The sequence below is a fragment of the Thunnus albacares genome, chromosome 3 (genome assembly GCF_914725855.1).
Source record: "Thunnus albacares chromosome 3, fThuAlb1.1, whole genome shotgun sequence".
Lineage (NCBI taxonomy): Eukaryota > Metazoa > Chordata > Actinopteri > Scombriformes > Scombridae > Thunnus > Thunnus albacares.
In genome coordinates this window covers 6,317,987-6,345,101 of record NC_058108.1, presented here as the reverse complement: position 1 = coordinate 6,345,101, position 27,115 = coordinate 6,317,987, and the positions used below count along the sequence as shown (strand labels likewise).

Here is a 27,115-nt window from a genome sequence, read left to right as displayed (position 1 = left end):
AACAGGTGGGATGCAGGTGGTGCTGGTCATTTATTATTCTCGCTCAACTGTCCTGAACATGATGTTCTAAGAAATATGATGTTTCAAAATATGTATTAAAATCGTGAACTGACCCTGGACTGAATTGTGAAAAATTGAGATTTCATTTTTTTTTGGCCATATTGCCCAGCCGTAGTTCCACCACTGCATTGTGTTAGTTGAAGCCCAGAATGTCAGGGCCAAACGTTAGTAATAACTGTCTTGATTTGCAAATCTGTTTCCAACCCTTCAACTTCAGCGAGTATGCCAATCTGTGTCTGTCTATCTGTAATCATGTCTGTAATCAGTCTTACAATACTGTCCATATTCTACAATTAATAACTATAGAAGCTTAAATTGCCATCTATCAGAACTTGGGGAATGTTTTAAATCTCGCCCTGATTGGTGTGTGAAATGCTTCATGATAATCAGTCGTTGACAGACCCTATAATTGGGTGACAAGTCTACTCTATGAGATGTAACTTTGTTGAGAGGTTGGACAATCAAAGAAGAACTAAAAAAAAAAACCTTTTCTGTTTGATTCTTCATATAGTGATAGAAGGGCAGCACTAAAGGCCACTGAACAAATCAACTGATTTTACTATGCGGTGTTGAGGAAGTGCCTAGAATTTGAACAGGAACATTTGATTTCCCACTTCAGATAGTTATAAATGATAAATGTGTGATGGCAAATAAGGCTAATTGGTGATCATATGAGCTTAACATGACATTCTCTTAGGACCGGAGAAATTATGCTCTCTTCTGTTTATCAGTTAATTAGTTTTTTTACTCTTCAGGAAAGACCAGATCCAACAGATTAATTTATCAAGATTGTCATTGATGTATTTTATGTTGATTTATATAATAATGTTTTAGTGCACGTTTGGTGCCTACTACATATGTGTAGAGAATCATCTAATCTTAGAGAGGAATTTCACCGCTGTAAATATGATAATTTCTTGAAACTAGGACAGCTATGTAGTAGAAATATGCAGTTATTTTCGAAATTGGTGCGCTATGACTAGAGAAAACTGAGAAAAAGACTGTGGAGTAAATCCTACAACAACCAGAATGCACTGTGCACAGTCCCGTCTAAAGCTACTGATGGTTTTGTTTACAGAACGCAGGAGAGCGGCTGGTTAGCAGAGACAAAGTTAGTAGTGATCAGCATTGTATCTCTTTACTGAGGCTTAATTTAATTGAGAAAACGTTTTTCCTAATCAAGTCTTATTATATCGTACCAGTGTGCAAGGATCACAAAACAAATGGTGCGCTGGAGTTAGTTATGCGGATCATTGCAAACTTACCAACAGCTGCACACAAACCAGAAGGTTGCCAGAGCACATCGGTGCCGATGGACAGGCAAAAAAAACCACAAAAAAAAACCCTGAGTCTGCAGTCTCTAAAATCATATCATGGAATTAGTTGTCTTCCAAATATGCTGATATTTTAGTGTCTGCTTTTTCCTAGCGCTAGTGAGAAAACAACATGGCGGACGGAGTGTTTTAAGAGGCCCCGCTTTGACAGTCTTTGAAGGCACCACTACATTAAATGATGAAAAGTAGTTTGCAGTCCAAGGCTGATCTTCAGCACATCATCTGGCAGACTTTATGCAGCTTGATGAAGAGGGATGTTTTAATAGAGGAAAGTTATATGTCGTTCATATTAGGGCTGCAGTCAACCAAAGAAAATCTTGGCTTGGACTAAAATCGTACATAATCTTCAACTAATCGATTAGTCGCGGGGGGGAGTGACGGGACAGAGTGCACAGTAAACTCTGCAGCCACACATTTCTCTGTTTTGTGTCTTCAGGTTAGGCTAACCCGTTGACCCGTGACTTTTTAGCATTTGTTAACTGACACACTGTAGTCTGTACTGTACATTTACTGCCAGACTGACAACTTATTACTAACCTTTTCCTCTGCTCCGCTCGTATCCACCGTCACTTCTCTGCCCCTCGCTCTTTCCCGCTCGCTACGCAAACATACACCTTAACGGAGCCACGCTACCAGTGGTTTCCCAGGCAACGACAGAGGTTGACTCACGTACCGGAACAGCGCTGCACAAAGACTCCCAAACACTGTCAATTTCAAATATTATTTCGGATGATATTATATAATATTATTTCGGATATCAAATATTAAACAATATTTTTTTGGCCTGGCGGGGGTTCTCGTTGTTATCGTTATAGAGAAACACAGATTCAGTAAACGTTCAGTAAAGGTTGAGTACAGTCAGACCCAGCAGTCTCCATTAGTTTGAACTTTGAACTCCATTAGTTCAAAGTTGTGAAAACAACGAGGGTGTTTTGAATACACCCCCATTTTGACAGGTAATTTGTTAGTCTGTTCCTCCCGCTGCAGGAAATAATGGATTAATCCTGGAAAGCTATTGATGTAGCACTTTTCTCCTTATGAAAATAACACAGAGATTATTCAACCAATGAGAATTTAGTCGGACGAGAGCATATCGACCAACTAATCGACCAGTCGACCAGCAGACTGCAGCCCTAGTTCATATATAGTTAACTCCCACATTAAAACAATAGGAATCAACTTGAAAATCGGTGAAGTCGTCCTTTAAATCACTTACAAGAATTTCCCTCTCTACATACGTTGCTGTGGTTACAGCACCATAAGCAAAAAGAGATTGAAGGCCTTATTTTAACTCATCACAACACTGACATTTGTCTGTCTTTTTTTCTTAATCACCCATACAGCAGCTCCAGCAGCAGCCCCAGCAGCAGGCTATGCTGCCCCTGGCCGGCGGTGGAGGTGTGGCAGTGCCTTCAGCAGGTCCCACAGCCGACCCTGAGAAGCGCAAGCTGATCCAGCAGCAGCTGGTCCTGCTGCTTCACGCACACAAGTGCCAGCGACGGGAGCAGGCCAACGGGGAGTTGAAGGCCTGCGCCCTGCCCCACTGCCGCACCATGAAGAACGTCCTCAACCACATGACCCACTGCCAGGCCGGCAAGTCCTGCCAGGGTAAGTTGTAGCATTTGAAACAATCAGATAATAAAATCTAATTGATAATGTCCAGTTGTTTTAAATGTCTGCAGAGGTCATCGCCTTAACAATTCTGTCTGGAACCTCTTGACAGGGTAAACAAATATATCCTGGCCATAAACTGCTTGATTTCTAGATGTCAATCTGGTGTGAAAATCCCAGCTTTGTTTAAATAGTGACGGCCTTTCAGCATTGCGGATGTCACTCTGTTACCACAATCACCCCCTTTTGAATTTTTCAAAATTGACAGTAATTGGATGAAGGCTAGAAGTGGTTGTGACTGGCAGAACTGTTCTGTCTTTGGACAGAAGCTTGTTATGCTTATTTCGCATGGCACACAAGCTGTTGAGTCTTGGATTGTTTAATTTATTGAGGAATTAATTGATGAAATCTGAAGAAAAAAAAAACATGAAAATTGAATAAACATGAAGCGGCCAACAAGCTGTGCTATGCCAATATTTTTCTTTCCCAATCACGTAGGACTCTAAACTGTGTGTTGACAAAATATGACGGTTCGCAGTTGCACATGCTCCATCTCACACAGCCAGAAACAAAGCAACCATTCTATCAATCTGACTGAGAAATCATAAATTGACCTCAGTCAAGTGTACACACGCTCCCAGCTCCTTCACCAACCATTTTAGTAATAGAGAGACATGAGGTTCAAGCACCTGGTAAATGTCTTCTCAAAGAGAAGTAACATTGTTCTGGAGAATGGGCACGTAGTTTTCCTACTTTAAAAAAAAAAAAAAAGTCTAAGCAAATGTTGTGCTTGGTGTTTAAAAATTTAAAAGTTGTGTTTTTTCTGAACAAAGCTGTGCAGTATAAATACGTATTTGGAGAACTACGTGGAACATATGATTAGAACATGAACCCAAACTGAAAACACAAATATAATTTGCCATTGAATCCCTGATGTTTTTATAACCTTTTTTTAGTCGCAGTTTTGGATGGGTTTCATAGTTGCCACATTTAGAAAAACGGTATGTGGAAGTGAGACCTTTTTTTTTTTTTTTTTTTTTTTTTTTTTAGACAAGCAAGGAATGAAAAACACACTGTAACCTCATTAGGAAATTACAAAGAAAGTACTTTGAAAATGGCAACGCAGATAGGGATTCCCCTAATGGGAAACTCAGGCGTGCAGTGGGTGTTGAGAGTGGGAAGAGAAGATGTTAATGAATGTAACACACATACACAGAATATTCTAATATTTCAAGTTGGAAAAATTGGGTAAACGGCTGATGAAAAGTTCAGTCAACATCTACTATAGAGGGAGAAATCGTCTTGCTTGCAATGTAATCCCAGTGAAGTGTTTTTTTATCACATTTAATATCACATTGGTTGTGTGTGATAGAGAGCATTGTCATTGATAGATGACTTTAAAGGGCGTAAATACAGCTATATGACATCAGAAAAGAACCGAGCACGGCCGGATGCAAGATTTAGTTTCGTCATATAAGTTTTATCCAATTAAACGTGCAGCCTTGTGTCCAGCTTAGGAAACTCTCCTCTGTACATCCCCTCGCTCATCTCCTAGGGAGGTCAGTAGCACAACCAGGGCTGGACATATGTTTCCCTTCACTCCTCATTGGTCACACCATGTGTCCCTGTGTAATCCACAGCACGGGGGGGGGGGGATTTCCATTCATTCATCCGTTCAGAAAACACAACATTCACCTCCTACCTGCTCGCTCACTCACTCGCTCGCTCGCTCACTCGCCTTTGTGGCCCGGTCCGCTACTCCTCCATTCACCAGTTCTTTGTCTGGACCGGTGATGTTTTCTGTTTCTGTTTGCTCTTGAACACCGAGACCCCCTGCTCCTTTCTCTCCTCTGTCAACACCAGCATTGCTTTTTATGAAAAACGACCCTCAAGCCACTCTCAATTAAATTTGGCTCCGTGTCCTTTTGCACTGCTTTTGGACTTTGAATGCTTAAAGTAAAATTTCAAGCCAAACATGCTCCGAGGCCAAGGTGTGTTAAGTGTGAAGGAGTCTGTGTCTCTGCTCCCCGCATGCCAGCTCATTTCCTCTCGCTCAGGACCTCTGCCTCTCACTGCCACTAAAATAACTGAGGAGAGAGATTTTGTTCCCCAACACACACTTATCATCCGTAAGATTTTAGATTCAACTGATGTCTGTTGGCTTCGTTTATTTTCACCTGAGGGACCCTGGAGTCTGTGGTAAAACTATTGCTTAGATTGGCTCCGGATCTAAATCTTAGGCCTTATCTTTGTTTATCACTGCATACTGAATCTACAAAAACCCACCAATAATGATAGCTCTGCTATGTTTGAGTCTTTGCCAGCAGTGTTGGCGTTGTTACAAAGATAATAAAGTTTAATTGTGTTTATTTGTGCATAGCCCTTGAAGCTAGAGGCCATGTAGTAACTGTGTTTGCTGCAGAACTTGGAAGTCCCAGGCAGCTAGCAAAGCTCATTTTAGCCTGCATGTGATTTTCTTGTCAGATTAGCTGCTAGCACATTAGCCTGGCCACAGATGAAATGAAGCGACTCAGTTTGTTCAGACACACCGCAGGAAATATGGGTCTAGGTTCTCTTTCCACTGAGCCACATGCACAGCTTTCCAAGAGTGAAAATCAGTGCAGCGAGGTGAACCTGATCTTGAGTTTTGGGCGGACACATTTTTTTTTTCTCTCTCTAGTCTCTCTCACTTTCTCTGACTGTCCTTCTGGCTCACTCTCTGTACATTTTGCTAATGTACATTTAAGTTGGTTGTTTTTTTTCCTTGTTCTCATATAATGATGAGAAATCATGATTACGATGCGAGAAGTTGTCATGATCTTTATATTTACTGGTGCGTGACTATGATGTTTGAGTTGGATGTAAAGAATGAATAAAAAGATGTGCAGAAGGTGAAAAGGAGACTGAAAACAAATTTTATTCTCTCCTTCACTCACTTTGTTCTCTCATCTCATCTCATACACACTCTCTCTTTGGCTCTTCTTTTTTTCCTAATCTGGAAACTGACAACAAAGCTTAAATTTGTTTTTGATGTCAGTAAACAACAAGAAATGTTGTAGAAAAGTCGCAGCTGGGTCAGTGAGTTTGACCAATCAGCAACATTCAGCCAAACCCTTACCCTAATGTTTCTGTATCATCAGAAGGTACAACCGCAGAGCAGGGACTTTGTTACATGTGTAATAATCCTACAGTAACTAAAACGAAGTCCCTGGTTTGTCTGGTGGAAATGCAAGTTTTAGTACCTGAAAACGGCTCCACTGTCAACAGGAAGAATCTAAACCCTGTTGCTCTCTCTGTCTCTTTTCTGTGCAGTGGCTCACTGTGCGTCGTCCAGACAGATCATCTCCCACTGGAAAAATTGCACACGACACGACTGTCCCGTCTGCCTGCCGCTGAAGAACGCCAGCGACAAGCGCACCCAGCAGCGTAAGTACAAGTAGCAAACTCTGACCTGCTGTCGCTTAACCACTGTCAAATTGCTCAGCTTAACCCCACATAACAGCACAAGGCTGAAAAACTTCCATTGACTGTATTGAATAAGCAGGACATCAAGGTTCAGGGTTTGTTTTACCGTAGCCTCAATCTGTACCTCAGTTGTTATTTAGTCTTTATTGTAGTATATTGAGTAATACACCACATGGACTAATAGTCTATAGTGACGTCTTAAGAAAGAATTACACCCGCTTGTTGTTTTTCTAAAACCATCCAAAGATGTTAGTGTGTAGAAAGTGTGTGTATTTTGCTCCTCCACAATGACTAAAAGCACTCGATGAGTAAGAGTGTGGTCCTGCTGGGCTTGTAATCTGACACACAGGAGGGATAAGAGTGTGATGGAGGCAGAGAGGGAGGAAACACAGAGCGTGTGCTAGAGATGTCCCGCTGAGCTATTGGCTGTTGGGCTGTTTACCGCTACTCCCCACTAGAACAGAGCTGAGTTTGACACTCTCGCTGCCTCATACTGAAACTGCTTTTCTTAATGTTCTGTTTGTTTCTCTCTCCATGTAATGGTTGTCATGGGTTCACAGTTTGTTTTCTTTTATGGCCTACCTTTTTTTTTTTTTTTAATCCTTCTCTCCATTACTTACAGTAGTTTCTGGTATTTCTCTGGATTACTTAGTTACTTTTGAACTTCCCTTTTTAGTTTCTTCTATGATATTTTTCTTTATTTCGCCACTCTGCTCAGCAGCTTTCATCACTTAGAGCATTCCAGTGTTGGTCTGTCCCTGTTTGGCTCTCATGTTAAAGAACATGACGCCGGGGCTCGTGCTCTCTCCTGCCAACGCAAACAGAGCCCAGTAGTTCTTTGTTCTGCCTCCTCCGATTTTTGTCTTTGCACAAACTGAGAGTTTTTTTTTTTTTTTTTTTTTAGCCGGACCAATGCCTGAACCCAGAAAAATAAGCTTATGCTTTGTCCCCTAAAGGGATTTATGCATGTATTCAGGCCTCCACTTTTTTAAAGCGTTTAGCCTTACATTAATGTTCCCACTGTGTCATGCTGACATGTTATGACTTCATCTCACCAGAGCTCAGTGTGCAAATTCATGTGTATTTTGTATCACCTGTCAAAGTACTCCATGTCTTTGCCACGTTCTCACCAAAACAGGATCTTTTTATATTTATCGGGCTCGGCACACAGTCTCAGTGTTTGCATTTTGTTTATGTACTGCAGCAGTAAAGTAAGCATGTACTTCAAGATGGTCAACATTACAAGCTGCTAACAGTTTCCTCAGTATGACTGTATTTGGGTGTTTTTGACCGACTGCTCCATCTCTCTCCCCAGCCATGCTAAGCTCCCCCAATGCGGGCCTCCAGAACCCCATGTCCTCAGTTGGTGTGGGTCAGCCCAGCGCTCCCACCATCAATACCTCAGCCCCCATAGACCCCAGCTCCATGCAGAGAGCTTATGCGGCACTTGGGCTGCCTTACAGCAGCCAGGCCACTGGGCAGGCCCAGACCCAGCAGGCCCCGGGCCCAGGAAACACAGCAGGCGCACAGAACGCCCAGGCCCAACAGCTTCCGCAGCAGATGAGACCCATCAATGCACTTGGTAAAGTCAGACGGGCTGATTTTATTCCTGTATTTTCTGAGCACTGTTAGAAAACTTCTCTGTTAAGTTTATCAAGCTGCCATTTTATGATTTTTAGATAGCTGTAAATTGCTCTTGTAGCCATGGCAGCCAATCAAAGCCAGGTTGTATGTACTGTGCTTGGTTATGAAATCGAGGCGGTGCTGTTTGCTCACAGCGTTTTGTATTTACAGGTAACCAGATGGCTCTTGGAGGTGCGACAATGGGCGTGACCACTTCAGAACAGACCAACCTGCACACAGACTCCCTTCCCAACACACTCAACACTAACAAGTCAGTCTCCACCGATAACTTCTGGCTTGTATTAACTGACCTTAACTAGTCATTTTGAATGGTTTTGTTTTTATGGATTTTGTGCAGTCGCTGATAAAACTTAACACTAGTCAAAGACTCAGATATGAAACCTGTATGCAGCCTCTCACCTTGTTTGTTCCCCCTCATCCTCTTCCACCTCCAGTCAGCTGCTGTCAGACGGGTCAGCTGTGGGCTCGATGGGCAACCTACCCACAGCAGCACCCATCTCTGCCACAGGAACCAGGAAATCCTGGCACGAGCACGTCACTCAGGACCTGCGCAATCACCTCGTACACAAACTGTAAGCGCATAAACCTGCCTTGTTGAAATGCCTGATTTTTAAAGGGAAGTTTTGGAGAAGTAGAAGTTGCCAGTGAGATATTCATGAGTGCAAATCCGTTTCTTCCACGGCAGAGTACAAGCCATATTCCCTACCCCCGACCCGGCAGCTTTGAAGGACAGACGAATGGAGAACCTGGTGGCCTACGCCAGAAAAGTGGAGGGGGACATGTACGAGTCAGCTAACAGCCGGGTAGGTGTTCTGACTTGAATTACTCATGTCATCAGGGCCACATGCAGTAAATATGCCCTTTATGATGAGATTGGTTGCTGTCATCAACTTTACTGTCTTCTTCCACTTCCCTCCTCCCTCTGTACAGGATGAGTATTATCACTTCCTGGCTGAAAAAATCTACAAAATCCAAAAGGAGCTGGAGGAGAAGAGGCGCTCAAGGCTACAGAAGCAGATCATCAACCAGGCACCTATGGCCGCACAGGGGACCCAGCAGCCCAGCCTCCCCCAGCCCGGTGCCCTGGGCCCCAGGCCACAGAGTGAGTCTAAATGTTCACGAGAGTGTAGCGCATGCCACATAACCTCAACGTCCCTGGTTCATTTCCAGCCCAGCAGCTTGTCATATCCATCTCTCTCCCCTTGTTTCCTGTCTACTGCTACACTTACAACTGCCCAAAAATGGTCAAAGAATCTTAAAAAATGAAGAATGTTTTTCTGAATGTTTTTGATTCAGGACAAGTTTTGAAAATCTTGGACACTAGGAAAAAGCATTTGTTATATCCCTGATACACATAAAGTGCCTGATATTTTATGTAGTATCACGTTGGTTTTTGAAAAGAATAATCCTTGGCTGTAAAGCTATGTGAGTTGACATATTGCCCAGTTAGATTTGGATGCTATACTAATATGAGATGATAAAGATTTGTCTCTCTTAAAAGATTAGCTGTAACCTGTAACCAAGACGATCTATAGATTTCTCGGTTAAATTTCCAGAAAATTTACTAAATTACACTATATGTCGTCATCATAATATAAAATGAGTTGCCATGAAAGAAGATTTTATCTATATTGTCTATCCATACAGTATATCCAGCCACTGCTGGCATTTATTGTGTATTCAATAGCTTCATTCAATCTTTTGTATTGTTGTGTGAGAAGCTGAGGATACTCCTGAGCAGTATCAGGGGAAGCCTTGAGTGAATCTTATGTTTTTTTCATTACAGCTGGTTATGTGGTTCTTAATTATGTCTTTTGGTTTATTTTTTGTCTTTTTTTGTATAGATGGACCTGTTCCTCTGCCCAACATGCCAAATCAGATCATGAATCGCATGCAGGTTTCACAAGGTACACATGATATTTCCAGATTCAGATCATGTAGTGAGATTCAATATAAACAACATTTCATAATGCAGAAAACATTTTATGGTAAACTCACATTACAAAGCAAAAGAGGAGCAGTGTGATGAGCAAGAGTCATAAAAGAAATAAGAAAAAGGATAAAGGAAGTTGTGTGAAATACAGATGTGGAAGATGAACCAATAAAGAGGAACAGAAAAGATCAGTAGGATAAAAGAAGAAATACTGAGTGAAATTATCTAGAATTCTGAATAAAAAACAACAACTTTAAAAGCAGAACTTATTCCCACGCATCCACCTAAGATGACATAAAAAAAACAAGTACAGGGAAGAAACAAAGGTTTTTGCAATGCTAAGAGATGCTACCTGCTGCTACGTGCATTTGGTGAAGCAGAACTATACAGTAGGTCAACATCACTGAGAATTGAAACATGTAAAGCTTTTACTTGTACTGAAAGTTTATGTGGAGGACTGGGGGGGGGGGAAAGTGTAAACTCTCATCATTATCTTGGCATGATGTCATGCTTCTACTCCGTGTGTGTGTGTGTCTCCATTAATGGACATTGTGGTCCGCTCTTCTGTACAGGAATCAACCAGTTCAACCACATGGCTCTGCCCAACGCCCAGATATCCCAGACACCCATGGGAGCCCGAGCTGCTTCACCCATGAACCACCCACAGCAAGTGAACATGAGCTCCGTCCCAGCGGTGAGGAGGGCAGAGGGCAATCCACACATACACACACGCACACACACATACACACACACACACACACACACACACACACACACACACACAGAGACACACACATTCAGGCATATAAAGTACTGAGCTCACATCCAATTGTGGTCTGTTTCCATGTGTGTTAATAATGGCCTCACTAATTTGTGCAACTGATATTACATTTTTCAAGTGATATAAATACTTAAGAATTACAAAAACCCAGTAACATATTAGTGGTCTGGTGGACAGACTGTGATGGTTACATTGTTTTAACTGTTTCATACGTACCCTTGATAAGCCAAAAACGGTCAATAAAAAGCCATACTGGTGTGTTGATTAGGATCTTGTTGGGAAATATAGGCACATTGTGTTAATCAATCTTCAGATTAATTGTCTGATTAATGATTAAAAGATTATAAAAACTATATAGTTTGCATTGGCATGGGCCATTTTCACAGTACAAGTCAATAGATTATGTGTCAGATTCATTAATTAAATAAAAAAAGTTAATTATTGTAATCACAAATTAAATAAAGCTAAACTGTGCTGTCACTCAGAAATCCTGTTCTGCTTGGCCTGTCATTAGTTAGAAATGATTCAGAAAGATTCAGAGGAATAAAGTTGATTCCTTTTTCATTCATGTACATTCTTTTTTTTTCTGGAGGACATAGATTAGAAGAGACCAAACACGCAGGGCCCTAAAGAAAAGAAAGAAATCCCCATGAACCATTTGTTTTCCACTAAAACAAGAACTTATTGTTGACATACACACAAAAACAAACACTTTGTCGCAGCTCTCCACCCACTATCACACACACACACACACACAGACTTAAAATGCCTATTTCAGAGGAAAGAAACTCATCCTACACCGTCACTGTATTATTATTCTGCTGCCATTAATGTGATAAATCTTTTTGCTGTGGCTGATGTTTCTGGTTTGCTCAGTGGAAACTGTTACTATGCTTCACAGTAACATTTTCTTTTCCCTGCCTTGTAGATGGGCATGTCACCCTCCAGGATGCCCCAAGCCCAGGGTATGATGGCCGGTCACGGCGGCGGCAACATGGTGGGTCAGACGGCCAGCCAAGGACAGTTTGTGGCTCAAACTCAGTTCCCTCCAGGATCTGCTGCCGTCGCTGCAACGGGTGCCATGAATGTCACTGTGGGGCCCGGCATGGGCCAGCCACCCGCACAGGCTGCCGTCACCCAGGTGAGACATGAAGATGTAGTGAGCTTGGATGATACGATCCCTTTTTAGAACTAGAGTTCAATAAAGTTGTGCTAATTCCAACTAGCTGCTGGGGACCTAAACTCTACTTTAACCAATCATACGATGCACTAATTGGTCTTAAATTGTTCTCATACCAATCACAAGGTGCTCTGTAAACCCCAAATTCTGTGTGGTGTTTGTCTGTTTGACCTTATGACTGTATGTTTGTCTGCTTATCTTGTGTGTGTGTGTCTGTCTATGTGTGTGTGTGTGTGCGTGCGTGTGTCTGTGTGTGTTTTCGCCTTCCCTTTGTGTGTATCCTTCTCTCCAGCAGCAGCAGCAGCAGCAGCAGCAGCAGCAACAGCAGCAGAGCGCTAACCTCCCCATGAATGCACTTGGCCCCTCGCTGGGCCCTCAGCTAGCCTCCTCCCAAACCCCCTTGCACTCCACGCCTCCTCCTGCTGCCTCCTCCGCCTCCACGGCTGGGGGGGTCACTAACCTGCCGCACCCCCAGCCCTCCAGTCGCAGCTCCACCCCTACCCTCCCTGGCCCCGCCCCGGCCCAGGGTGCCACCCCGCCCTGCCCCACCCAGCCCCAAACCCAGGCGGAGCTCCCCGCGGCAGCGCAGACGCAGCCCCCACCTCAGCCCCCTACCACGCCGGTGAGACTGAGCCCCCTCCGCATGTCCTCCACTCTGACCACTCCTCCCCTTGTTAAACTCCCATCCCTCTGACTGCCATGTACCAACCCGTCCCATCCACATTCACCCCTATGTCTGATAACTACATCTTCACCACTGTTTCCATCACAACGGGAATGTTGCATCTCTTTTCAACTTAAGGGAGGAATGACATGAATATAGGAGGTGTTCATCTGTGTCGTAGCTTTCAACTCTGCATGCAAAAAAAAAGGCAGTGAAGCTGTTGCAAATACCTCACGTATCGTCTTTTCTCTCTCCGCTTCTGTCCTCCTCTTGTGTTTCAGCTGTCGGCTCAACCAGGGGCCAGTCTGGAAAACCGGGTGCCCACACCGGCCTCAGCCGCCAGCGCCGATCTGCCTGCCCAAGAGGTGAAAACAGAGGCACACCACGACCAACAGGACTTTGAGGCCGCTGGCGGCAAAACTGAGCCCAAGATGGAGGTGAGTTGAAAAGCTGTGAGATGTGTTCGAGTACACTTAAACTGATTCATCTGTTTATTCATTAATTCATGCTGCTTTGAACTCATTTGTGCATTCTCTCTCCGCTGAGTCATCCTCCCAACATTTTTAAATAAAATAAAGCCCGTGTAGCTTGAGTAGCTCAAGTTTGCATCTTCATTTTGAATCCATCCATGTATTTGATAGTGTTGGACTAACATGTTTGATATTAGTGTTCCTCGGTCATGATTCTGTTTATATTAAACAATGTAAACAACAATTAAAGTAAACAGTATAATTGTTACTTCTGGCTAGTAAGCTTAGTGTTCCTTAGCTGCCATTAGCACCAAACATTTCAGTAATTCTAAACAATCAGGACTCTTGTTGATTGAATGTAAAGTAGGCAGAGTTACAGCTGAACAAGTCTTGCTCTTTTCTAAAGACAGATTTTAGTATTTTGTTAACTTATGATGTGTTCAAGAGAACGAGAACACAATCTTCCCACCATGACTCAGAAGCACACAGAGCTAAATGAGAAGGAAAAACATTTTTCACCTTATGAGTCTTATTTAACGGGGAAAAAAAACCCACACCGTCATCCGACCCATCTGAGCGTTACGTACCAAAACACGACCACGGTATAATGAGTTTTTTGCTGTCTGTCTGTAGACTGAAGACGACTCTGGTTCGACTTTGGTGAAGAAGGAGGAGCCAGAGGAAAAGCCGGAGCCTATGGAAGTGGAGGAGAAAAAGCCGGAAATGAAGACAGAACCCAAAGAAGAGGAGGAGGGCGGAGCCAACAGCACGACCTCCTCATCTCCCTCTCAGTCACGGAGGAAAAGTGAGTCTGATGCCAAGGGATGAATGAAATCTGCGACTGACAGAAACAAGATCCGCTCAGTAAACAGAGACGATTTTCATCATCGCCAGTAATGTTAATACACCCGCGCTTTGCCAACTGTGACTTATGACTTATTTTGAGTTTCAGTAAAACTTACTATCAAAACATTATTAGTCTGGGACCCACTCTGAACAACATCCAGACTCTCGTAAGCCTTCTTCGATCGCTGGTAGAACATCCTCAATAAATCATGATAGTCAGTTAAAACTGATTTACAAGGAGCAACGTGTGTTGAAGTGAGAAGTAATCAAAACTCTCCTCCTCCTTGCACAAGCACGCAGCAAACACCATCATGTCGTTAGCATTAGTCAGACACTGAGATTACAGTCGTGTAACATGAGTGTCGGTGTTGACGAGTTGTTGTGTTTGTTGTTTGGCTATTTGATGATTAGAAACAGGTGACATAATCCAGATCTGAAAACGCAGAGTCTTTTTGAAGCCAGTTTTGAATTTTGTCATAAATACATTTGACAGATTCCAAGAGAAATGTGTAGCGTTTGATGGTGAACACAGAAAATGTTAAAAACTATAGAGAGAAGAGGCAGAAGATGTGTCACAGTAGTCTTTCCTTCAGTTTTTTCATGTATGGTGAACATTTGACCACTACTCTTACTGTATATGTATTAAAACTTGCTTTTTCCTTGTTCTTTTTCCAGTCTTTAAGCCAGAGGAGTTGCGCCAGGCTCTGATGCCAACTCTGGAGTCTCTCTACAGGCAGGATCCTGAGTCGCTGCCCTTCAGACAGCCAGTAGACCCCATGCTTCTGGGCATCCCGGTAGGCAGCACACATGCACACCTGATGTTTTCTCTTAAAAACAAAACCTTTGAATCGATATGTTGGCAAGTATTAGTAACGAGATGTTAAATGTTGATTATCATAATTCAGCGGCACCGTATCAGCAATTTAGTCTGCGACACTAACACCCTTATCTCTTTCCAGGACTACTTTGACATCGTTAAGAACCCAATCGACCTGTCCACAATAAAGCGTAAACTTGACACGGGCCAGTATCAAGAGCCCTGGCAATACGTCGACGACGTCTGGCTGATGTTCAACAACGCCTGGCTGTACAACCGCAAGACTTCCCGCGTCTACAAGTACTGCTCCAAGCTGGCCGAGGTGTTCGAGTCAGAGATCGACCCCGTCATGCAGGGCCTGGGTTACTGCTGCGGGAGGAAGGTGAGATGGAGCAGGCAGACAACTGGGAATTAGAAGATTAAAAAGCATAAATTACTGTTAGCTTTCAGATGAATAACTGTGTATTTTGGCTGCAAAGTTACTATGACACATCGCTAACTTCTGCTGACATTCAAGAAAAACAGTTTCACTCTTTTCTGGAAAGGAAGAATTTTTGTAATGATTGAAAAGTTTTGACCAACCTCATTTTTTTCTGCAGTACGAGTTCTCTCCTCAAACCCTCTGTTGCTATGGCAAGCAGCTCTGCACCATACCCACTGGAGGCACATACTACAGTTATCAGAACAGGTGTGTGTGTGTGTGTGTGTGTGTGTGTGTTTGTCGGTGTATATCTATTATGGGTTGCCGTGAACTCAACTGTTTGTCGGGTGTAAAATAATGCACCAGCTGGAATTTTGATCTCACTGAATCATCTCATACGAGTCACACATTTGCACGCATATAGTCGCTTATCAAGCTTTTTTGATGGGCTATAAATGCAGCCATTTGAAGTGTATTACCCATTCCCTGCAACCTGCGATTTGTTCCTCTGTAGCTCTACAGGGACCACAGTGATCCAGGCACTAGTGTCATCCTGACAGCTAAAGATTTAACAGCTCTGCCTCCCAGTCCTGGCACAACATTTGTTCACAGCCAGGTTCCAGCATGGCACATAAAGGGAAACACTCCAAAGACGTTAAACCCGACAGAGCGTCAGACGGTTAAAACAGCAAATGAGTTTGTTGGATTTATTTATTTTTTGTCACTCAGCATCCATCCAGAGTGAATTCAGTGTTGCTGCCCCCCCTCTCTTGTACGACAGATGAAAATATAACGCTTTGGTGAAGGCCACAAACAGCTTTCATCATTGCCTTTTCCTCTCTGTTGAAAGCCAGCAGACGACTGCTTGCACCATGTTCCCTTGCGCCCCCTCCTGCATGAACCGTGTAGCTGCAGCTATTTTCTCACACTTTGGGCACTTCGAAGAGCAGCGGCAGTAGTGATACAGCAGAGCCTGACAGACAGCGTGAGGCTCATGCAGTGCAGTCCATTTACACTCTCAATAGGAGCTCAGGGATTCCCTGTCTATTATAAAACATAAAAGGCAGCCACTGTTTTGTGCACAGTCGTATCAGGGATGGGAATCTTTGGGAATCTCAAGATTCAATTCTGATTCTTGGTGTTCAGTTCGATTCAGGATTGATTCTGGATTCAAAAGGGATTCTTGATTGGATGAATAGAAAAGGGGGCACTATTGTTAGTCTTACTCCAGTACAATGTGTTCCAAAGCATTCACTTCAATGTAATATGAAACATAACTGGCAGTTATTAACAGTCAGCAGCTTTTTTTTTTAATTTTAAATAGTTGACAGCATTAATAATTAATGAATTAATTAGAGGGGGGGATGCTCTGCCATGTTGTTATTGACATCACGTCTCCAGCAGCGGAGAGCAGCCTCTGTGCTGCACCGTTGACTCCAGGGGGAAAGCCGTCAGCGTCCACGCTGCTGAATCTTTGATGAAACACAACCGAGTTATTTTCTTCGCCTCACCAGAGTTGGTTTACGTTGTTTAAGCGCTGTATGTGTCGCGCAGTGGGTCTAGTTTGTCACGTAGGTAATGTTAATCTCTGGGTGACGGCATAGAAAGTATTCACAATATACTTCACGTTCGTCTTGCAAAGGTAATTATTGAGTCATTAAATTAAAAAAAAAGATAACTCCAGCATGTGTGCGCTGTAAACTCTCCAGGTGCTGCACTGCCCTCGCAGTTGAGTTTCACCTTTTTCTTTCTGTCAACATGTTATAAATTAACATTTAGAACATTTTATTATATTTTTTAAATCAATTCAGATTCTTAGATGATCAGAATTGTGATTCTTATGTGAATCAGTTTTTTTTTTTTTCACCAACCCATAAGTTGTCTTGTACACACGTAAACAAGTAACTTAATACTGAACATAACAATATTCCGCATTCGTGTAGTTCAGTGAAAAGGAACACACGGAGCTCCACTTAACTGTCTGTTTGATCAGCTGCATGTGTAGCGTTACATGTGCTGAACGTTGATCGTGTATCCCTGTAGGTACCATTTCTGTGAGAAGTGCTTCAATGAGATCCAGGGGGAGAGCGTGACGCTAGGAGACGATCCTGCACAGCCACAGACGTAAGTAAACCTGCTGTTGATAAATCCGGTACATAAAGTTTTTGAACAGCAAAGGCAAACGTCCCTCTCACTTAATCTCCATTAAGTCTGCTTGAAAACAGACACTTATAGACATTTAGTGTGTTGCTTAAGAACATTAGAAGGGTTTTCTCTACTTTTCGCAGTATTGGACTTTAATTGTTTGGCCTATACAATGTCAGAAAATGGCAAAAACGTCAGAAAATAGTTATTAACATAAATAAAAAGTTTGCAAATTATTACTTGAATGAGTAATCAATTGTCAGAATCACAATGCTTTTTATGAATTTGTTATTGAAGCGCTACAGAACAACAGTCCACATGCTCACACATTCACCTTCAAGGCAATCTATTGTGTAAATTGTCTTCAAGGCTCCCACACAGACTTAACCAGCAATGACAAGCACACAGAGCCCAGGTCTGAAGATAGAAAGAAAGCATCTGTGTGTGTTTTTTTTTTATTTTTTTAGATTTGGATTGTTTTCTGTCTTTGTGTCTTTATTTTTCTCATTACCTCACTCCTTTCTCTCATCTCCCCTTTGTTTCCCCCGACACTTCAGAATGATATCGAAAGACCAGTTTGAAAGGAAGAAGAACGACGTACTCGACCCTGAACCGTAAGTAGACACAAACCCCGCTCCCGTTCAAGCGAGACAGCCTAACACTGACTGAGATACATGGCCTTTCTGTTTCTAATTATTTTACTGCTTTTCCTACTTATGTGTTCAGGATCACATCTTTTAAAGTTCTTTTTCTGCCACCCACATCTGGCTTTGTTTTTGTGCTTTTGGTGCACAGTCCGCATATTTTCTCTCTGGAGTTCTCAGATCAATCACTTGGTTTTCAGTGAAGCCCCAGGGCAACTCAGCAGCGCCACCTGCTGAGTGGAACTCTATGTTAAAACTCTGTCCAATGAGTTTTTACCATCAGAGAACACAGGCCCTGACTACTTTGACATACAGTGAATGCCTTTCATACTGTCATAAAGAAGTGGGAAAAAAAAAATGCTCGATTTACTTTTTAAACCTCCTACAAAGGCGCACTTACATCGGCTGGTTTGCAAGTGCGTAACGACCGGAGGAACATGAAGTGGAATGAAGATGTTTGTGTCGTTTGCTGCCTCAGCAGTTAAAGATATCAACATTCATACAAACAAGCACAACTCGGACCGTTTTGAGAACAGGGACAGTATTTGATGTTGCCAAGTCACCTAGGTCAGAGGATACAGGAGATAGACGATGCAGTAGAAGTGGCAAACCAAAAGGGATCTGTGACTTTTTAATATGTTTAAAATGTGTCTTTTAGTCTCATGTACATGTTTGCTTTCCTTCAGGTTCGTTGAATGTAAAGATTGTGGACGAAAGATGCATCAGATATGCGTCTTACACTACGAGGTCATTTGGCCATCCGGGTAAGAAGTTAACCCCTACTTTTCCTAGCTTGACGAATAATTTAATTGGTGAATACGCATAATTGAATATGCATATCATATTAATGTGTAACTTTTCTGTCTCCCTTTCCAGATTCATCTGTGACAACTGTTTGAAGAAGAGCGGAAAAACACGGAAGGAAAACAAGTTTTCTGCAAAACGTTCGTACTCTTCTCTCTGTTCATACACTTTTAAATCTCAGGTCCTTGAATCAGCTCTCACGATTGTGTTTCATACTGTGTTCAAAATTTTGTCTCAAGAGCATTGAATAATATGAACCACCTCCATCTGCATGTGGGCTGCATATGTCTCTCCCAGTGGCTTTCCTGCAGTGATGGCCTTGTGTGTGTTTTTTTTTTGTTGTTTGCCTTGTGGTTTCACTGGCATTCTTCTCTGGTGTTTGTTGCCCTGTGACCTTTATGACATGTGGCGCTAACAGATTCGAGCTCTCTCTGTCTCACGAGAAACTCTCCGCTTTCGTCAAAATCACCAGATCTAGCGGTTTTCTCTTTCTTTTTTTCTTGCTTCGATTGAAGGCTACTGTGGGTTGTTTGAGACCTAATGTAACCCCCCTGCTTTTCTTTTATCCTGGAAAGTTCACAGAATTAACAGTTTTCTAAAATGTCTCCTGTGTGTTTGTGCTCACTGTAGGGCTGCAGTCAACACGTTTGGGAATGTACATAGAGGATCGTGTGAATAAATACTTGAAGAGACAGAACCACCCGGAGGCTGGAGAGGTGTTTGTGCGAGTGGTGGCGAGCTCCGACAAAACGGTGGAGGTCAAACCAGGCATGAAAGCCAGGTGAGAGCGTCACCGAGGACAGGAGGACTTAAAGACAATATTTATAATGACCTTTTGATCAAATGTTTTTTTCATCTAAGACCAAAGCAACCAAGCAACCAGATAGCCAACCATTGAGACGGGGAGGCCATAATATTATAGATGTGTTCTACCTGTCTCGCCCTCTTTGACTTGTAAATGTATGTGCACAGCTTGTTCTGAGCTTATTTTTATTGTCTCAGCCTTACGAAGCTGAACGCCCTCTATGAAGCTTTTATATCCACTCAGAATGATTGTAGGACCTACATGTTTAACAAGATGGTGTGCACACCCTCCCTGAGTACCTCAGAGGGGTGTTGAGCGTTCTTGTCGCGTTCATCACACAAGATCAAAGTCTGCGATGCTCCTCATCCCAGGGGAGGAGGCCCCTTAGAGAAGAACCTGTTATCTTCAGGTTGACCGATTCAAGGTTGTTTGCTTTTTATTGACTCGAGGACACTTGACTTGAATAGTCCCATTATGCTCTTTGACTGTCGCTAAAGGCAGCGACACATAGGCAGCTTCTCCTGGCTGGTCTTGTTTCCTGGAAGTCAATGAAATAGGGTAAAAATGCTTTTTAAAACTAGTTTTATATACTGTATTATACACCCACGGAACATTTTCTCTTAGATTTTTAAGATAATTTTGTGGTAGCATACTCCTTGTCCAAATACAGTAAGGGAAACTATTACGTATAATCTTCAACTTTGCACAGTCCACAACTGTGTTGAGAGTTAAACGTGTGCAGTGGTCAGGTTTCATATCCAGGATTTAATAGGCCAGTAATTACAAGCAAAACAGTAAAGAGTATTTTGGGATTCAGAGCAGATCCTCCCAACATGTGGCACTAAGTCTGAATATGATATTAATGTTGTAGTTTCCCCATTAGAGTTAGAGATCACCATTATGCTGTTGACACATTTTTAATATTTGTTTTCTCTTTTATGACGACAGGTTCGTGGACACGGGTGAAATGCCTGAGACCTTTCCCTACAGAACCAAAGCACTTTTCGCCTTTGAGGAGATTGACGGTGTAGATGTGTGCTTCTTTGGCATGCATGTGCAGGAGTACGGCTCAGAGTGCCCATTCCCCAACACTAGGTCTGTACCTCTATTAATAACTTCATGATAATAACTAATTATCGTGTGTAGCACTTTAGCTGTTTTTTTTTTTAATGGGTGAAACTGACCTTATTCCCTCTCTCTACCTTTGCAGACGGGTCTACATATCATACCTTGACAGTATTCACTTCTTCAAACCTCGGACTTTACGAACAGCAGTGTACCACGAGATCCTCATTGGCTATCTAGAATATGTCAAGAAACTCGGGTAAGCCGACTATTACAACACGGGGGAATAGTCTCGGCACAGAACTTTGTAATGGTTTTCAACTCTACACCATTTCTCTGGTGTGACTTTCGGTGTACGTGTATGTCTGCAGGTATGCCCAGGGCCACATCTGGGCGTGTCCGCCCAGCGAAGGGGACGACTACATCTTCCACTGCCATCCTCCTGACCAGAAGATCCCCAAGCCAAAGAGGCTGCAGGAGTGGTACAGGAAGATGCTAGACAAGGCCTTTGCAGAGAGGATCTTGCATGACTACAAGGTAAAGGAAAATTTTCTCCATTTCTGGATGAATGGTTTGATATTCAGAACAAAAAATGGAAAAATTACATACAGAATGTTGATTAATTTGTAAAGGGAGATGTTTTTTGCTTTCCTCTTAGGACATCTTTAAACAGGCAACAGAGGACCGTCTGACCAGCGCCAATGAGCTGCCCTACTTTGAAGGCGACTTCTGGCCCAACGTGCTGGAGGAGAGCATCAAGGAGCTGGAACAGGAGGAGGAGGAAAGGAAGAAAGAGGAGAACACGGCTGCCTCTGAAACTCCTGAGGTAAAAACCTTTGTGCCTGTTTGATAACGTGGTATTTGAGTCAATTTAATTATTTAATATTGTTGTGTAATCCTCAAATAAACAAGTTTTTTTTTTTAATGTCTGCCATTGCATTACACCCTCAGGGTACGCCAAGTGACAGTAAAAATGCTAAGAAGAAGAACAACAAGAAGACCAATAAAAACAAGAGCAGCGTGAGCCGAGCCAATAAGAAGAAGCCTGGGATGCCGAATGTAGCTAATGATCTGTCCCAGAAGCTTTATGCCACCATGGAGAAGCACAAAGAGGTCAGACTTGTTTTGTTTTTATAAAGTTTTTTTGTTAACAGGCATTTAATGAATGTGTGTGTGTGTGTGTGTGTGTGTGTGTGTGTGTGTGTGTGTGTTAAATGGAGGATAATGGGCAATAGTTTCAAGTATAGCAACATTTCTCCTAAAACAACAAATTTTGAAAAAGAAAATGATCACAAAGATTCTACAAAATCAAGTTGAACAGTATTATTTCATATTTAAGCCCCTAGTTGAGTAAATGATACATCCTGCACTACTTCTGGTGTTTTAGAAAGTACACCGTTGAATCCGTTTGCACATTCGTTTCTCTAATTATTTCTGTGTTTCTTTCTTGGTCTGCTGAAGGTGTTCTTTGTGATCCACCTCCACTCGGCTCCAATGGTCAACACCCTGCCACCCATCATCGACCCTGACCCCATGCTCTCCTGTGACCTGATGGATGGACGTGACGCCTTCCTGACTCTGGCCAGGGATAAACACTGGGAGTTCAGCTCCCTCAGGAGGTGCAAGTGGAGCACCATGTGCATGCTGGTCGAGCTGCACAACCAGGGACAAGATCGCTTCGTCTACACTTGTAACGAGTGTAAGCACCATGTGGAGACACGCTGGCACTGCACAGTGTGCGAGGTGAGTTACTACTATTGTACTGTGTTGTGTTTTGAAACTGGACTTAAAAAAAATAATTGTAAGTGGAAATCTGTCAGTGTTTAAATTGTTGTTTGGAATTTTATTGATGAACTTTTGATAAATCTATTTATCAGACTTGGTTCGACACGTGTTAATCATTGTGTCCCTGTCGTTCTCCCTTTTATTAGGACTTTGATCTTTGCATCAACTGTTACAACACGAAGGGCCACGAGCACCAGATGGTCAAATGGGGCCTCGGCCTGGACGACGACAACAACAGCCAGAGTGGGGAAGCCTCCAAGAGCCCACAGGAGAGCCGGCGCTTAAGTATCCAACGCTGCATCCAGTCCCTGGTCCACGCTTGTCAGTGTCGCAATGCCAACTGCTCTCTGCCGTCCTGCCAGAAGATGAAGCGAGTGGTACAGCACACCAAGGGCTGCAAACGCAAAACCAACGGTGGTTGCCCTGTATGCAAGCAACTTATTGCTTTATGCTGTTACCATGCAAAGCACTGTCAGGAGAACAAGTGTCCCGTCCCATTCTGCCTGAACATCAAGCACAAGCTACGCCAGCAGCAGCTGCAGCACAGGCTCCAACAGGCTCAGCTGATGAGGAGAAGAATGGCTACCATGCAAGGCAGAACCATGCCGCTACCGTCCCCACCGGCTTCAGCTGCCCCCAGCACTCCCAATTCCCATGCCCAGCCCAACACTCCCCAGACGCCTCAGCAGCCGCTCTCCAACCAGCCACAGACCCCCAACTCAGCAGGCGTCATGTCCCCGACTTTTCCCAATGCCCCTCGCAATGGCCAGCCTCAAGCAGCGGTGTCCCAAGGCAAGCCTGGGCCCCAGGCCTCCCCTCTACACCAGCAGCAGTCCCCTCTTCCCCAGCCACCCCAGCAACTTCAGCAGCTACCGCAGCAGCCTCCTCCTGCTGCTGTCAAGATGGCACGGCACATCGAGATGATGGCACAGGCCCAGCAGAACCAGCAGAACTACCGGGTCAACATGAATGGCTTGCCCATGAACCCCCAGCAGCCACAGCCGCGCATGACCGGACCAATGCAGCCACCCATGCAGATGGTGCCAGGGCCACGGGGACCACAGGTCTTGCAACCTGGTATGGCCCCAGGACAGTGGCCTGGAGCTGCAGGGCCAATGCAGGCAGCTCAGACTCAACAACCAGGCCTCGTCCCAGGCCAGACCTCACAGCAGGCCATGACCATGCAGCGAGCCATGATGCCCCCGGGGCAGCAACCTCAGCCGGCCCAGAGGATGCTGATACCACAGCAGCCTGGTGCGCGTCCACAGACACCACAGAGACCTGGTGCTATAGCACCCAACGCCCTCCAGGACCTTCTGCGTACCCTCAAGTCTCCCAGCTCGCCCCAGCAGCAGCAGCAAGTCCTCAACATCCTCAAATCAAACCCTCAGCTAATGGCTGCTTTTATCAAACAGCGAACGGCCAAGTACCATGCCAACCAGCCACAACAGCAGCAGCAGGCAGGTCAGCAACAGCCACCTGGTATGCAAACAATGCAGGCCATGGCCATGCCAGGAGGGGCGGTGCAGAGGCCGGGGATGCCCCCTCAACAGCCCCAGCAGCCTCCTGCTCAGGGCATGGCCGCATTAGGGGCTCAAGGGCAGCTGATGAACGCAGCACACAACCCCAACCAACAGATCCAGGAGCTCTACCGTCGGCAGCTCTTAAGACAACAACAGCAGCAGCAACAGCAGCAGCAACAACAGGGAGTGATGCCTCAGGGCCACCCAGGCCAGTTCCCTGCTCAGGCGCAGGGTACAGCAGCTTCGTACTCCCAGCTCCGCATGCAGCAACAGCAGCAGCAGATAGCCATGCAGGCACCCATGGCTCAGATGGCCCAGCCTGGCATGGGGATGGACTCAACCCAGAACTTACTTCACCAACGAATGCTACAACAGCAACAGCAGCAACTTCCCCAGCAGCAGCAGCAGGCCGTCCTCAAGCAGCAAATGGGCTCTCCTGCCCAGCCCAGCCCCATGAGCCCCCAGACCCACCTGCTGGCCGGCCAGCCCCAGGGTGGAGCCCACCTCCCTGGCCAGCCTGCACTAGCCAACACCCTCAGCAACCAGGTCCGTTCCCCCGCACCAGTTCAGTCCCCTTGTCCACCCTCGCAGCAGCCACAGCAGACGCCACATTCCAGTCCCTCACCGCAGGTCCAGAACCAGCCACAGCCCTCGCCGCAGCACCCACCTCCACCCCACTCGGGTTCCCCCCACCACTTGGGGACACCAGAACAGAGCGCCATGCTGCCGCAGCTTAATACGCCCAACAGAGGGGGGCTGAACAGTGACTTGGGGATGGTGGGAGATGCTACAGGAGACACTCTGGAGAAGTTTGTGGAGGGATTGTAGCATTTCTGCTGGGAACTAAAGAACACAATCTCTCTCCCAGGGACCCATCCTCCCACACCTCTTCCAAGTTCCCCCCAGACTCTTTATCCCGTTAGAGGGCTTTGTTTGTTCTTTCTAAGGCTGAGAAAGTTTTTTTTGTACTGACATGTAAAAAGTTTCAACTGTTGTAAAAAGAAAAAAAAATTTGGTCAAGGGGAAAAAAAAAAAAAATAAGTCAACACTTCTAGGGAATGTAATTGTTTCCTAAACCCGAGTAATGGGTGTTTCTTCCTTAAGATGTTGAGGGATTTGCAAGTTGCTTCTTAAATGAAATTTAAATCAAAAAGAATATATTTTTTGGTTGAGACCAAATGTGCTCAATACTCAATTTATTTTTGGTTTGTTTTGGTATGGTTTCATGCCTTTCTCGTTTCTTTTTTTTAAAGAAAATGTACAATTGCATTATATTATTCATATCTTTTTATTTTGTACCTTTGAAAAAAAAAAACAAAGCATTTTTTTTGTGTTTAAACTGTAAAATAATTTGTCTGGGAATTGGGCCAGGTTTTTGTTCTCTTATCAAGCTGTCATTCCTGGCAATTGTAATCATACGTTGTACCATTACTCCAAGACGATGCGTTCAGGGACAGAGACGGCTCCCTTCCTCTTTGTGTGTATGAAGAGCACTCAGTTGTATTAAAATAGGAAACGGACTGCAGCAGGTTGTGTATACACGGGCATGTATGCAGGCGCACATGAAGACACTGACACAAACCCTCACAGTCACTAAAAGAAACACACGGACTGCAACCTACATCTCAGTGGCCTGGAATTTGGAAAAAATCTGTCTTGCAGGTGTAGAAAATTGTTGCTTTGACATTAAAAAAAAAAAGAATTTGTCATACTTTTTTGTCATACAGATGTTGTAAAGTGTAAAGAGAATGTGAGAAAAAGACCAGCCCCCTAAGCTGAGGTGGAATGATCACCGGTTGGGCCACATCTCGGATGACGCCCCATCCTCTAAATTTTACACTAAGCTGTGTGTGCGATCTAGGGATGAAGGGCACATTGGAGATTCCCCCTGAGGAAAACTAAATGTTATCAACGCTCATTCCTCTCTCACAAAAACTTGAATTAGGGGGGATTTACTTTTTCTCCTATTGTAAATCAAGTTATTAAGCAAAATACTATAAATATAAGGAAGAAAGAAAGAAATCACTGTATAAACTGGTAAAAGACTCATTTCTTACTTATATACCATATTGTTAAATAAACTGTGTGCAACAGAAGAATTCTAGTACTCTGTTGACTAAATAATGATGCATCACTCCTCCTGTTGGTTTGTGTTTGTTTGAGCTCAACAGTGTTTTATCTTCCAGTCAGCGGATGGACAAATTAGCGATGGTGTTCAGAGAGATGTCCATCGGGATTGAAGCTCTGTGTCTGCACATATCCTCACTGAAATATCATTTATTTCTAGATTTCTTTTTAGATTACCACTTAAAGTAACAGTATTCTCTCCCTGAAATTCTGCAAATTGAAAACAAAGGTGTGTTTGGAAGTTTTAGATCAAAATGAATGTTTGCATGTTGAATAGTTTTGCAGGATGGGGTTGAGGGTAAATATCAAATCTGTTCCCACAACTTTATTTGATGGAGTTCATCCACTTCCATCAATAATAAACGATTTTCAAAAAAAACCCTTTCAATCTTCGGTGTAAGGCAAATCTTGCTGATTCCGCTTATGGCCCAGCACAGTGAGTTCTAATTATTCACTGTACTTGCAGTCTAATTGACACTCAATTTACAATAATGATAAGTTTTTCAGCACCTGTAAGTGCCTGATGTATTTGTTTCAGTATTTTGCAGTGTGCAGGTATTTCATGTGTGAGCAAGAAGTTAATCAGAATAAAGAGAAAATAGCACAGATGAGATACAAGGTGTAAACAGAATTTTGTGCTTTGCACTCATTGTCAACATAGTAAAATCAGAATATAAGGACTAGGCTGAAGTGGTCTAAGTTATTTTATTGGATGTTACAGTCCAAACAAGATAAAGATGCTTTTTTTAGGTCCTCCCAGTTTCTGTACATGATGTGATGATCTGACAGACTGCTTAAAGTTTTTGGTTTTGTTTTTTTTTTTGGCAGTTTCTGTGTAAGACAGTCTTATTTCTCAGAGTAACAACAGATTGGATTCTCTTTCAGCTGGACAGAGGACCCAATAATTGACAAACTCTGAATCTAAAGGTACATGAGAAAATATAGAATAATTTGGATAGATATGCATTGTATATAAAAATTACAGGTGTCT

At 43.6% G+C, this 27,115-nt stretch overlaps 1 protein-coding gene across 6 annotated transcripts in view; it reads left to right on the top strand.

Moving 5' to 3' along the window:
* The window catches only part of crebbpa (CREB binding protein a), a 46,207-nt gene extending 20,081 nt beyond the window's left edge, over positions 1 to 26,126 (top strand). Inside the window, exons 4-31 of one of the 6 annotated variants that reach the window (XM_044345971.1) lie at positions 2,741 to 3,002; positions 6,318 to 6,431; positions 7,786 to 8,052; positions 8,265 to 8,364; positions 8,549 to 8,686; positions 8,800 to 8,917; positions 9,045 to 9,216; positions 9,959 to 10,021; positions 10,620 to 10,741; positions 11,757 to 11,969; positions 12,301 to 12,630; positions 12,954 to 13,109; positions 13,776 to 13,947; positions 14,664 to 14,782; positions 14,948 to 15,187; positions 15,405 to 15,493; positions 17,270 to 17,350; positions 17,929 to 17,985; positions 18,702 to 18,779; positions 18,892 to 18,959; positions 19,450 to 19,600; positions 20,573 to 20,719; positions 20,835 to 20,948; positions 21,061 to 21,226; positions 21,348 to 21,515; positions 21,641 to 21,802; positions 22,151 to 22,432; positions 22,621 to 26,126. In XM_044345971.1, the coding sequence (XP_044201906.1) occupies positions 2,741 to 3,002; positions 6,318 to 6,431; positions 7,786 to 8,052; positions 8,265 to 8,364; positions 8,549 to 8,686; positions 8,800 to 8,917; positions 9,045 to 9,216; positions 9,959 to 10,021; positions 10,620 to 10,741; positions 11,757 to 11,969; positions 12,301 to 12,630; positions 12,954 to 13,109; positions 13,776 to 13,947; positions 14,664 to 14,782; positions 14,948 to 15,187; positions 15,405 to 15,493; positions 17,270 to 17,350; positions 17,929 to 17,985; positions 18,702 to 18,779; positions 18,892 to 18,959; positions 19,450 to 19,600; positions 20,573 to 20,719; positions 20,835 to 20,948; positions 21,061 to 21,226; positions 21,348 to 21,515; positions 21,641 to 21,802; positions 22,151 to 22,432; positions 22,621 to 24,825 (6,354 nt within the window). In that variant the 3' untranslated portion in view covers positions 24,826 to 26,126. Of the gene's footprint in view, positions 1 to 2,737; positions 3,003 to 6,317; positions 6,432 to 7,785; positions 8,053 to 8,264; positions 8,365 to 8,548; positions 8,687 to 8,799; positions 8,918 to 9,044; positions 9,217 to 9,958; positions 10,022 to 10,619; positions 10,742 to 11,756; positions 11,970 to 12,300; positions 12,631 to 12,953; positions 13,110 to 13,775; positions 13,948 to 14,663; positions 14,783 to 14,947; positions 15,188 to 15,404; positions 15,494 to 17,269; positions 17,351 to 17,928; positions 17,986 to 18,701; positions 18,780 to 18,891; positions 18,960 to 19,449; positions 19,601 to 20,572; positions 20,720 to 20,834; positions 20,949 to 21,060; positions 21,227 to 21,347; positions 21,516 to 21,640; positions 21,803 to 22,150; positions 22,433 to 22,620 lie in introns of all 6 variants that reach the window. The other 5 variants (XM_044345974.1, XM_044345973.1, XM_044345972.1 and 2 more) reach the window with 5 other exon arrangements.
* Positions 26,127 to 27,115: the final 989 nt, after the last annotated feature.